This window comes from Spodoptera frugiperda, chromosome 9, assembly GCF_023101765.2.
Source record: "Spodoptera frugiperda isolate SF20-4 chromosome 9, AGI-APGP_CSIRO_Sfru_2.0, whole genome shotgun sequence".
In the NCBI taxonomy this organism is placed as follows: Eukaryota; Metazoa; Arthropoda; class Insecta; order Lepidoptera; family Noctuidae; genus Spodoptera; species Spodoptera frugiperda.
Window position 1 is genome coordinate 5,313,329 of NC_064220.1, and position 12,975 is coordinate 5,326,303.

The 12,975-nt window shown below is 34.1% G+C and overlaps 4 protein-coding genes across 4 annotated transcripts; 1 reads left to right on the forward strand and 3 right to left on the reverse strand.

Moving 5' to 3' along the window:
- Nucleotides 1–313: 313 nt before the first annotated feature.
- Nucleotides 314–989, reverse strand: LOC118271200 (small integral membrane protein 20). Its single transcript, XM_035587193.2, has 3 exons — nt 792–989; nt 658–714; nt 314–443 (listed from the first exon to the last, which is right to left on the reverse strand). The coding sequence occupies exons 1-3, from the start codon at nt 904–906 to the stop codon at nt 385–387; spliced, it is 231 nt and encodes a 76-aa protein (XP_035443086.1). The 5' UTR covers nt 907–989; the 3' UTR covers nt 314–384.
- A 4,353-nt stretch (nt 990–5,342) lies between these two features.
- LOC118271187 (gastric triacylglycerol lipase) lies at nt 5,343–7,001 on the reverse strand. The gene has a single exon (XM_035587172.2). It carries the CDS (start codon nt 6,937–6,939, stop codon nt 5,398–5,400), a length of 1,542 nt encoding a protein of 513 aa, XP_035443065.2. The 5' UTR covers nt 6,940–7,001; the 3' UTR covers nt 5,343–5,397.
- Nucleotides 7,002–8,644: 1,643 nt separating this feature from the next.
- LOC118271358 (GDP-D-glucose phosphorylase 1) lies at nt 8,645–11,461 on the forward strand. Its single transcript, XM_035587432.2, has 6 exons — nt 8,645–8,910; nt 9,146–9,278; nt 9,802–9,952; nt 10,292–10,394; nt 10,570–10,867; nt 11,287–11,461. Exons 1-6 carry the CDS (start codon nt 8,755–8,757, stop codon nt 11,394–11,396), a joined length of 951 nt encoding a protein of 316 aa, XP_035443325.2. The 5' UTR covers nt 8,645–8,754; the 3' UTR covers nt 11,397–11,461.
- Nucleotides 11,462–11,521: 60 nt separating this feature from the next.
- LOC118271359 (uncharacterized) lies at nt 11,522–12,912 on the reverse strand. Its single transcript, XM_035587433.2, has 3 exons — nt 12,547–12,912; nt 12,332–12,436; nt 11,522–12,186 (listed from the first exon to the last, which is right to left on the reverse strand). The coding sequence occupies exons 1-3, from the start codon at nt 12,820–12,822 to the stop codon at nt 11,878–11,880; spliced, it is 690 nt and encodes a 229-aa protein (XP_035443326.2). The 5' UTR covers nt 12,823–12,912; the 3' UTR covers nt 11,522–11,877.
- Between the last annotated feature and the right edge of the window lie 63 nt (nt 12,913–12,975).

Sequence of the window (12,975 nt, forward strand, 5' to 3'; positions counted from 1 at the left end):
TCAATAATTCAATATGACATACTCAGTTGTAGTAGGCATTTAAATTAAAAAGGCATTTACAGTGAAAGAAAATTGTCTGTGTAGAGTATGAAATTGTGTTTTGAAGCAATGGGTTGCATAGAGCTGAAGATTGAACTCAGTGGTGTGTCATTTGAGAGGCCTATATTCAGCAGTGGACAAGAACAGGCTCATAATGATGATGGGTTTGGGTTTAAGGTTTATACCTTATTATATGAGACCCATAAAAAAACTGGTGACTACAAATCGAGGACTACAAGGTCGCAAAAATGTTATAGAGAAGAAAAACAATCAATAACAATTCATCAACTTTGTTCTATTATCCATAAATTAATAATACTCTAATTATACTATTTACAAAGATATTTAATCACTTTCCCGCTCTGGCTTCTTCCTTCCAAACGGATCTGTCCATATTTTCATGTCTGAAAAAATTAATACAGGTTAAGGCAAGTACTTGTACTGAGAAATCTTAAAATTCGGGATAGTTTTGAAAAATTGTAGGTTGATCTTCTAATCAGTTTAGTATTTTTAGGAGTTGGTTTTAAACCGAGATAAAGATCAATATCAAAATAAGACAAACTGAGTTAAATCTGAAAATCATAAAATAAACAAAAGATGGCGTTAAATTCAACTTACTTCCAGGTTGAATGTCTTCCTGTCTGATATTCTTCCTAGCTTCTTTCTGAATCTTTCCTAAAAGATAAAATACCATTACATTAAGGTTATTATTAAAAATAACCATTTGTTTTGATGGATGATCGTATACTTACTATACTCCGATGGGTCAATCATTGGAGCTATAGCAATCGGATATAGGGCAAGACCAATAAATCCGACAAATCCAGAAACGAAAGCTGCATATCGCCATCCTCTAAAGAAAGCCATGTTTATATAATTTTTGGACAATTTATTTTATCAACAATCGGCTCATTTTTCACACCATTTGACAGTGACAGTTACGTTACCATGACAGCATTGACATTATTGACAGTTCATTTTGACATTAACTTTATCGTCCAAAAATCGCTTAACTACTTTAAAAAAATTCGGCTCATAGGCTTTTGAATCTTGACTCTTCAAAGTTTTTTTATCCTATTTTTTATCCTCAAAGCTTAGTCTTTTAAATTACAACAAATCATTCTCAGTAAACTCACGTCTACTACTCTACCAACCACATCACATATTGTGTTAAACAAATAAACATGTCATAACCTAATAGCAAGAGAAATAATCAACCGTTGATTGCACATTTTGGTAACACTTTTACAGTAGTTTCTTCGAACTTTGGTAATATGCAAACATCCTAAACCTGCATCTAACAGAATACGAGCGTCGTCTTTCTTCACAATCCTCAAGGCAAAGACAAATCAAAGAATGTTGTTACGTGAGAATCTATCTTTCAGTAGTAAAAGTCTCCCTGCTGATGATGATGAAGAAATACTTTTTAAGTACTTAAATATTCAATCACATGTAGATAAAGTTGTTATATTATTTGACGCATCCTATTAGGTCAATAATTCATAGATCGCAAAGGTCAATGCCTACGAATCAATGACTCATTCTGTAGCAGATAGTAGCGTAGAGTAAGGTCCAGTCCACACAAGGACAGAGATGAACTCTAGGACCACACTATAGAAAAATAATGGAAATAAACAAAATGTTAATATTACTAAGTAAGTACTAACTAAATAAGTACCGTAAGTCATAAAACCACATAAAAAATAATTGAAGAGAAAATTGTGATAATGAGAAAATTCGCAATATTATTTTTAGGAAACCAAAAATCGGCTTTTAATAAAAAAAAACGTTGCCTCAATAGGACTTTCTCCAGTGTCGTGGGTGAATTCACAAACATACATGTTTACATACACATGACACTGAGACCGGAAACAATGTATTGATCACACAAAGAGTTGCTCCGTGCGAGAATCGAACCCGCTACACGTTCCATGGCAGCCGGTTGCCCAGCCACCGCGCCAACTGTGCAGTCAATCAGAACTACTTGTAACATACGCTCATTTGTGCGTGCCTTCAAAGATGGAAATATTACGTGCATCAAACTGAGTTTTTCTAAAATTGAAATATTTGAGACACAGAGTTTTAAATAGTTTCTAAGCAAATACGGCCCTGTACCCTCATAGTGCCGATACTGCTGATGTGACTATTTTATCAATTCACATGTTACAATTACAATATTATTGTTTGTTATGATATTTGATTGAGTCATTTCAATGAGAATCGTATTTAAGTACTTAGTTAAAAGAATGACGACATTGTTGTTGTCTAACTACGTACGTAATAAATAAGTACCTCATTTAGGTACTTAATTCCATTTATTTAATGTACTAAGCTTTTGACATAATGTTGTTTATTTGACTCGGATTATCACTATTCATTTCCTGTTACAGGATTCAACAATAATACCTACATAAAACATATATTATTTTATATTTTTATACATTCACTGTTTTTAAGGTTCCCCCACACAGGCGCGTTATTATCGGGCATGATAATATCGTATGCGTTATAGCGATATCTGTTTTCAGTACATTTTGTATTAGGACGGTCATGTAGTTACACACTGCTGCGATAATAACGCCGCAAGCCGTATGACGTTGCGTTTCTACGACCTGCCATATTTCGATATGAGTTTTAGAATTAGTTCTAGAATAGTTTTGTATCAGGACGCAAATTACCACTGGAACACACCTGCGATAATAACGCGATCTCTCGTAAGAAATATCGGACGATAAAAACACAGCTGTGTGCAAGGTGTCGGGACACACTATCGCAATAACGCATGCGATATTATCGACCTATGTGGGGAAAAATGCGCCTGTGTGGGGAAGTCTTTATTCTTCCACTTTTATTTAAATCACAAAGGTTAAAAAGTGGTCTACCGCAACCTATACCGATACCGACGGTATCTTCCTCACATGGCGATTGACGTAACCCAACCAGGTAATCGAATACGAGACATTGTTCGATGAACAACAATCGAGAATTCGATACTTAATGCAGTAAATTCGCGATCGTTTTATGAGTATCGAGAATTTGTACAATACACCCAAGTACTGTACTTGATCGACTTTGTTTAACAAACATGCTCCACTTACCCACAAACAAAGATTAATCAGTATTCAGAAATAGCTATTGTAAATAATTTATGTAAATAGATGCTGGAATTAGAATGATTAGGTATATAGTGTACAGCCAAACTGCTTCGCTGGTCGAGTGGTTGCAGGTGTGACTATCGAGCAATATTTACCTACAATTTGAGACTTTTCGCTATCTCTCAGGTTTGAACTCAAGCTGGTTTACTTTATTGATAAACATGGTCAAGTGATTATGTTAATTATTGGCTTATTCATCAAGTGCACCAGGCAATTATCAAAAAAGTATAAGGTACAGTCAGGCGTCACCGTTATAGGTATGTAAATACGACGATCCTTACAGTAGATTACAAAAAGAAATGCTGGTTCGTATACCTATCCAATTTTAAAAAAAGACCACGTGTTACAATCTTTACACACACCTTTTATCTCCATAAGAACCTTTCGAAGAATAATACAAAGGCGTATTAGATATTTACCTGCCTATTAAGTGTGGTATTTTTTTAAAAAAGTAAGTTATTGTATGTCCTTTTTCCTGTTAATGCAAATTGTAGGGGTTAATAAGAAGCTGTTAGCTTACATATGTAGCGGTATTACAAGAGTACTTTTCCTGTTTTGTAATACAAATATCTATTTACGGGTTATAACGAATTACCGGGGCTCCGGTTCGAAGAGCAGGAGTAGGAACGGGGTGGTTTTTAGTCAGTAAGAGTCTGATATTCCCTCTCGCCTCAGCCAAGGCGGGAGAAATCATTGGATGATTTTCCTCCACATCGGTACCGGTATACCCTATACATATATTATGGTCACCTTTATTTAAATAACCAGCAAAATAATAATATTACACAAATTACGAATGCAACAGACCAGAAAAACACACCATTAATAATAGGTATCACACGAAATCACGACTAGTATCAAAATTAATTAAATAATACCTACTCATGTTGACTTCTGAGAATTAAGAATCTTGCTTTATTGTTTTTACTTAAAAAAAAGGTTATCCACTCAAACGCCCGGGCGACTATAGTCGCCCAAAAAATTTGGCGTTAAACGCCCGGGCGACTATAGCAGCCCATTTGACTTGTTCACTTCCAACGAATTTTTATCTATGACAAGCTTCAAAGAGCTTTACGAATGTTATACTAGATGGATCTGTATTAAATAACGCATCTATTGGTCGGTAAAACAGTATGCCAGGTGACAGCAAGAATATAAAAAATAATTGTTTACAAACTGTGTGTCAAGTTTTGTGAAGTGTTTGCGTTTAAAATTGAAGTATTCATTTATTTATCATCCTACTGTATTAGTGTTGTATATTAAAATAATCCTTAAGATTCATTCTTTCAAAATAAAACAAGGAAAATAAATAATTAAATAATGTTTAGTCAAAACTTGTTCAAAAAAACAAACAAATATTTAGCCCGTTCTGTTAAGTTCAACTTTTTTTTATGCATTTGTGATTGATTTCTGTACTTTAATTAGTATATATTTTGATTCCTTAATAATTCAGCTTTATACTGGTATTTTTTACTTTGCTATAGCTGCAATAGTTTGCTAGAAAATACACTTTGAATCGGTAACGGCATGGGGCGCTCGACGCGGTTCAACACAGATCGAGCGCGTGGGCGTACAAGGTGTTGACAGGTGTCGCACGTGAACGTTTGAGTGGTTATTAAAGTTCCGTACAAAAACTATGTGGACAGACTAATTGGGTAACTGCGTAGTAAATATATCTTTTGTTGTTTTTGTTTTAAAACATTCTAGAAAACTTAACTTTGGTGTGTCTTGTGTAAAGTATAATTGCCATTTATTAGTTATCTTAGTAGGTAAAAGTTGATAAACAGAATGAGTACGTATTTATCTACAAGCTTACCGTCCGCAGCTTTGCTTGCATGAAATAATAGCTTCATAACTTTTGTGAAAGGTGTAATAGTGTAGTTAATGAGACTGTCATTACTTAATTTTGATATTTACAGTCAGCCCAGATATTTACTACGCAGGTAAGAAAATAAAGATTCAGTACAGATACAGTAGCTTTTATTCTAAATTATATAGTTGTTAACCAAGCCACAATTTCTGTAACGATTAGTCCGTTGATTAATACTGTCTTTGTCTAAACAATCTTTTTTTCTTACCTGCAAAGTAAATAGTTGTGCTGACTGTACGTACTGGTAAAATATAAATGAAACGAGTAAAAACCATGGATTAAAAAATACTTATTTATTTATAACAACAATAGTCATTAATACCTAGGTACAACTTAATCATCTATTAAATTATTATTTAATATTTCGTCGGAGTTGCTAACACCCTCCTCTAACAATTGTAATAGTTTTGTGTAAACTAGAGTTGGCGCATCAACGGCCCACAAAAAGTCTATGTGATTAAATTCCTTCAATGGCACTATGTAATGTTCAATAGGGTTCACAAGCTGCACGTACAAGTTCGCCACATCAACATCACCCGCCAACCAATCATTTTCCGAACTGAACAAAGCAATTGGCAACGTAATTTTATGCAACGGATATTCAGGTGGAGTCACCGTACCATACGCTTTAAAATTATCAACAGGCCCATAGTCAAATAACTGGAACCTGCCACTCTGTTTGATCTCCTGAGCGTAATGCACTAGAGTTCTTGTAGAAGCACCCGCCGGCACGTGGCCCAAAATTATTGGCAACAATGACCTATTGAATTGCCTCTCATCATGTCCGCACAAAACAAACATGGAATTTTCACATATCGCTTCTTCGTAATGATTTATCTCACAAGCATGTTTTGATAACCACCTCAGTACTGCATTTTGAGGAAGGAACTCATTAGCTCCGAGTAGCTTCATTAGATACTCAATGTTATCGCTGTACCTTGCTAGTAATTTTATCGGGCTTTTTATGTCCGTCATGTACGCGACTGGCGCCAAAGCGAACCCTGCTCTCAATATCTTGTTGTATTGAGTTTTCGTTGACAATAGAGCGAATAGCACCGTAGTTCCCATAGAATGACCGATGTAATTAATTTTTGCATCCCATCCTTTCACCTCCATAATGTAGTCTATAACAGCAGGAAGATCATGTTGGCTTACGTCGTGGAATGTGAAATTCCAAAACTCAAATGAATCTATATCTCTTGAAACATGAGCTCGGGAGTAGGTATTTCCTCTGACGTTGGCTAACCATACGTCGTAGCCGGCTTCAGACAGAATATAGCCCAAACCCTTCTGAGGGCCTGCTAGAATCCAATCAGCAGAGCTTCCAAGTAGACCGTGATGCATTAGCACTGTTTTCCTAGGACTTACTTTACTTGCAGCGTTTTTGGAATGTGGTATCCTGTGTATGGTCAATATGTATCCATCGTCTGTCACAACAGTGTGGGATTCTGCTGGGTAACCGTGGACTGCAATCAATTGCGGAGTAGTCATGTGAATCATAGGGTCATCATTCTCGCACTTATACTCCACTGCAGCCGGCGCCATGGTGTCAAATATGTTATTTGCCGACGACTCCGCTTCTACGACGATGTCTCTGAATTTTCTGTCCATCCTCGCTTGCCTTTCCTCGGGGCTTTCAATGTGTATTGAATCGCCATTATTCAAACCTAGGTATGAAGTGATCTTTTTTCGTACATTTTCGACGTAAAAGTGTTTCAATCTTCGTCCTTTTTCACGAACATAGTTTGATAGTTGAGTAGTTTTGTTGGATATAGTGTCTATTACGTTTGGGAACCATGAGATCTGCCGGCACTCACTGTGTTCTATTTGCGATAATAGTATGAACGTAAACACGACTAGTAGCGGAAGCTTCATGTTGGGAGCGAGAGCGCGACGTCCGACGCTCCTGCGACTGAACTGAATAATGGAGCACCCAAGTAATTTATTCCCGCGCTAGAGGTCAAGGGGAAATAATGAGTAATCCATAACACACTGATGCACACATATTTTACAAACACAAGATTGCTGATAAACAAAGTTCATTTGGTGAATCATTGATTATTTCTTTACGCTAGAAGTCTTACTGGTTTCGTGGTAATTTTAATTAAATAATAACACAATATAAGCCACAACGATTATGTATTGTTTACAATATATTTTATAATACCTACTGTTCGGAATTATTTATAGCTATTGAGTAATATAGGTTTAACTAAATCGTTCATTATTACATACGCACTTACCTACTACATTGTTTATCGAGTCTCTACAGCTCTACTATCACTTAATGATCCACTGTCTCATTGGTTAAGTGACACTGTAATTGTATAGGTAAGTGAGACTTCCGAACGTGGGGTCACTGGTACTATCTCTGAGACGAGCGTTGGGGATGAATTAATTAACACGTGCAAAGTGCACTCAGCGCGGTTTTGCGTTACATCGCGATGCGACACCCAATTATAGCATAAAGGCATCTCGTAAAGAAAAGAAATGCCTGTATTAATACAGAAAATGCTAAACCAGACCAAATAATAAATAATGGCGCCCTAAATACCTATTTTATTTATTTAGGTGTTTTAACAAGACCGACTAAATAATTTTAGACTCACAACTTTGTTGTTGGACACAGCGATTGTACTTATATACCTACTGTGCAATGTATCGTGGTTTTGATAAGACTGTTTTGTTTTTCGGCAGTGCCACTTGCAAGTACAAACAGGTTGGCCAATTCTGACCTCTGTACGATAGTAGGGACAGGCCTATAGATTATATCAATTTACTTTTTTTTTTATGTGACTTTGCCCCCAATCTCGGACTTTTTCTTGCGTCAATGTTACTAAAATGTGTTTACTAAGTTGTAATATTACGACATTACAACTACAACATTTATTTTAGCATACAAAATTTTCTTCCGTATGAGGATCGAACCCGCAATAAGTTGTTCATTAGCCAGTTGTCCAACCATTGCGCCAACCATACAATCTATGTACCTACAGACGTATCAATGTACGTATGAATTTACGTGTACGTATTTACAGCAATAGATACTTATTAATATTTCTGTACACCTTATTAATTTATTTGTGTACTTCCTTTATTTGTTGTTGACAGTTGCAATTGAATAATAAATTGCTGACAAGGCTAAATAGGACAAATAAAGTGTAAGAGGTTAATAAAGACTAATATTCTTGTGTCCTTTAATAAATGAATAAATTTATACACTAGTTTAGACTTAGAGGTGGTGTAGCTTACCTACTAGGTACTGCTGCCACGCAATATAGAAATATTCCATGACTGCTGCTACTACAAGTAGGTACCTGCAAACAAACGACTCGGGGTAATTTTTTGGCATTCTCTTTTCTTATTTTTTATTCTTATCTTGCCTTCTTCCGAATAGACATGATTAAAACTAGAGGGCAATATGATGAATACCACAAAAAAGAGAAATTGTGTACTTATTTCTAAACACAAAAAAATCTTCTGATATTTTTCAGGGTTAATACCAAAAGACTAATAGCTGATGTGACGACCAATAAAAAACATTTTACAGGTTATCAGTTATCACTCAGCTCTGTTGTCAGCTGTCATTTAATTTTGAGGTTATTTTAATCAAAATAAACAGTGCCTGATTGATAATACGTGTAATATTTTATATTTAAATCCAAAACTACATTCCAAATAAAGTAAAAAATGTACAAATCAAATAATTTAACCAGTGACAACTTAAATAGTTTCACAAGTCTTTTGAAAACAAAATGGGACGAAATTCACAACGAAACAGATATATTTCGGTATAAAATTGATGATTTGGAGGAAAGGATTGTTGATGGGAAATATTTCCTACAGGTGAACTTTCTAATTATTTCTAGCACTCAATAAAACTGCGTATCCAATTGCCTTAGATACTAAGTTAAGAAAGAGTTTAAAAGATGCGTAGGTACATTTTTTATAATGCCGCTACACCTGTGACTCCTCTGGTGTTGCGGGTGTCCATGGGAGGTGCTGATCGCTTACCATCAACTGAACAGTCTGCTCGTTTGCCCTCTAAAATTTTAACTAATAAAAAAGATATTTTTTTCAGTTAAACCCAGACCGGCGATCTAAAAGAAGAACTCCAGAAGAAATGACCAGTATTTGTCAACCATTTGACGAAAAAAAGTTCCATTTCAATAAAGTCTCTTCAAAAGAAATACTCTTTTCTTTGGAAGGCGAAGGTAAAGTCTATAGCTGTGGAAAATCACTCACTTCATGCTTGTTAATTAGTTTTTATCAGTAGAAAACACTTAAAGATTATTATGCCTTATCAATGATTATAATGAAATGATTACTGAGCTTATAATGAAAATAATGTTACATGATTGATTTTGAACATAGTGGTAACTCACTAGGCTGGCGCTCAGCACAGAAATAACTATAAAACAAGAAATAACTTTAAACATATAATAATATAATTGAGTATAAACAGTGTAAATGGAATGTGCCTGAAAATCACTACAAACATTTTCGTTTTTATAATTTTAATTTTCGTGTTATTCATGCAACATCAGTCTTAAGCAGTTGATTACAACTATTATTACATAAAATAAAAATGGAAACATGGAATCTATTTTTTTTTGAATAAAGCAAATTTTTTGCCATCACCTGTTTGCAGTTTTTGAGAGCATTCCGTTTACACTCTTTATTTTAGTACATACTACTAAAATAAATAAAAAATAGTATTATTATTTAATCTTTCAGATGGAGACTTACACACGGTATTAGTGAATGTGAGCCCTATATCCAGGTACCATTCCTTGCTATGTCCATCTGTGAATAGATGCTTACCTCAGGTGGTAACTCCGGACAGCCTGAAATTAGTGGTACAGATCATGTTCCAAGTTGAAGATCGGTGAGTGTAGGCAAGTACAGAAACTATAAAGAATACTCTATTGTGATTAGATTCTTTTTAATAATAATAACTATCGTAAGACATATAAAATTAACTAAAAATCACAGTTTATTCTCATACATTCTTGGAGAAAAGCTCCACTACTTTTGAGTCACAGAGAAACTCTTCATTATGAGCAGTGATTGGATTCTGTATCATTTTAGACTTTATAATAAATTCTAGTCTTGAGTCTAAAATTAATTGTACTTGGTGTATTAAAATTAGTTGCTCCCTTACTAGAAACTTGTAATGTACGTTTATTTTTTAATGGAGGAATAAATTGACATTTTTATTTTACAGAGATGTAAGAATTGGATTCAATAGCATTTGCGGTTTTGCATCTGTCAATCATTTGCACTATCACATATTTGTTGAAGAAAAATCTTTACATATAGAATGTGTGGTTAGTATGACCTTTGAATTATGTCTCATAATGATATTTAACCTCTTGTATGTCGGTATATGATACACAATAGAAAACATATTGTGTCTCGCGTAGATTGCGTTCCCTGCGTACTATGGTTTAAATGATTTTGTTTCAAAATTGCCATACTAAAATTAATAAATAATATTTTCAGAACTGGCAACACTTCAAAGGGGAAATGTATCTCCTGGATGACGAATCAACAGTACCTGCATTTTGTTTTAAAATACAAAAGGAATCTTCTAGCCAGACATTGCAACAAGCTTGGAAAGTTCTAGAATACTTTTTGGAGAAGTCCATTGCTCATAATATTCTCTTCACTAAAAGGGGGTTGGGTGGTGATGATGTGGTATATCTGATAGTTTGGCCACGGAGGAATACTTCTGGTGCTAAACAGTTGTCTGCATTCAATGTGGCTGTTTTGGAACTTAGTGGCTGGTTCCCTATATTTGGTAAGGTTTCATTTGTTTTTAATCAATGGCACTGATTGAATGACTGAATCGATAAAAGGGCTGTGCACTAAGTATGAGTTTAAAGGTAAGCGCCACAGGCTCGCATTAGACGCATTTCGTATGACATCATCGGTACGCATCGCATGTAGGTAAGCATGGCCGACAAGCAGTCCGTATGGTGCAGATCAGGGGACACAGTTGTATGAGTTTCTATTGTATAGACAAACTAAAAGCCGAGGCATGCAATGCATACGATGCGAGCCTGTGAACGCTTACCTCAAATGAGTACCCATCATCCAACCACACCAGTGATCTTAAAATATGTTTTTATTTCAAAATTCAGTAAAAGCACAGATAGCCCTTTGCATATTCAGATATATCTTTTGATTTCAATTTCATTTAACATATTTTCTCTACAGATGAAGAAGAATTCAAGAATGTTCAAGCAAAAGATCTTCAGGCAGAATTAATGAAATGGAAAAGGGATGATTTTAAAAGTATTTGTGAAAATATTAAAGGTATATTGTAATAATAATAGAAAATTGTAGATTATAAAATCAGTGGTGCATAATAAATTATTTTATTCATGTTAAATACTTCTTTTATTTCAGTCTCTACAAGTTTTGATGTCACAAAAATAATTATTTTATTTCACTCAATTAAATCTTGATTTCTATTTATTGCTAACACTTAATTAAAATTCAGATTGCCTTTATGTAAAAGTAATACTGTAACTATAGAGTTATATTTCATACACCATTGAACATTGCATTACAAGAAATAACTGTCAAGAATGCTCAGCTCAGCAATGTCAAACTAAAACTAAGATAATCACAATTGTATTTATGTACAGTTAGTCAAGTTATTTAGTATACAGGTAAGAAAATAAACATTACTTAAGAACATAAAGACAGTAGTTAGTAACTGTAGTTAATTAACCAATAGTTGGTATATCAATCTTTATTTGTTTACCTGTACACCAAATAACTTGGCTGACTGTACATTAATATTTAACTTATATTTAGCTCTGATTTTAAATTATTTGGATTCAAAGGATTATCTTCATGGTACATTAATAAGATTTCTGTTATTTTATTTGACATTTGTGCTGCTTCATAGGAACTCATTTGTGATAATTTTTGGGCCACTAATTGTCCTACTTGTGCATACTTTGTGTTTTCTAAACCAAAAACATCATTTTGAACTCCACGGAATACATTTAAAATACCGTTGGCTATATTTTGACATGAAGGATCATTGTTGTAGGATTTTTCCGAGTTATCCGAGTTACTTGATACATCCTCTTGTTCTGTTTCATCCTGAAAAAATTGTGATGGTTATTAAATGGTGTTAACAACTATTAGGTAATTAAAATAAATAAATAGTCTTCATTAGATTTACCTAAACTAAAGATGAATATTTGTCAGGACGGAATGCTAGTAGTAAGTGGCTCAAATTTCTTACCTTTAAATCATTATTACTGTAGTCATTTGTATCTCCTTGAATATTTTTGTTAACTTTAAGTAGAAACTTGCATGCATCCCATAAGTGCCATGTCACCTTGTAAGGCTAAAATAAAAAATTAAATGAATATGTAATCACATAAAAACCAAATATAATGAACTTAGGTAAATATGAACTAATATAAAAATTAAATTAAACAGATAATAGATAAATACCTCTCCATCGCCTTTAGCCTGACTTGCTTTTACTTTTCTCAAGTAATTGGCAAAGGTAGACCTTATATTCGTCCAACGATCTTTTACTATCTGTCCTGTGAACTCGTTGCCGTACAGAGAAGCAAATTCCGCATATGTTTTATCTCTATATTTTAATGAAGTGTACTTTGGATGTTTAGGGTTCCAAATATTCGGTCTGCTTTCCATGAATTTTACTAATTTTAGATTCATTTTTCTCGTCCAATATACTTTTTCTTTTGCGAATTCGGATATCATTATGTCACTATTTCTTTAATACTTTAGATGTTTGTATTTTTAACTGTTTATTTTCAACTTTATTATCTTTGTTTTTGTTTACACATTTGACATACATAAATGAAAGATAAATTGTGAAAATGACAGTGACAGCATTGGTTGACATTTGTGTAA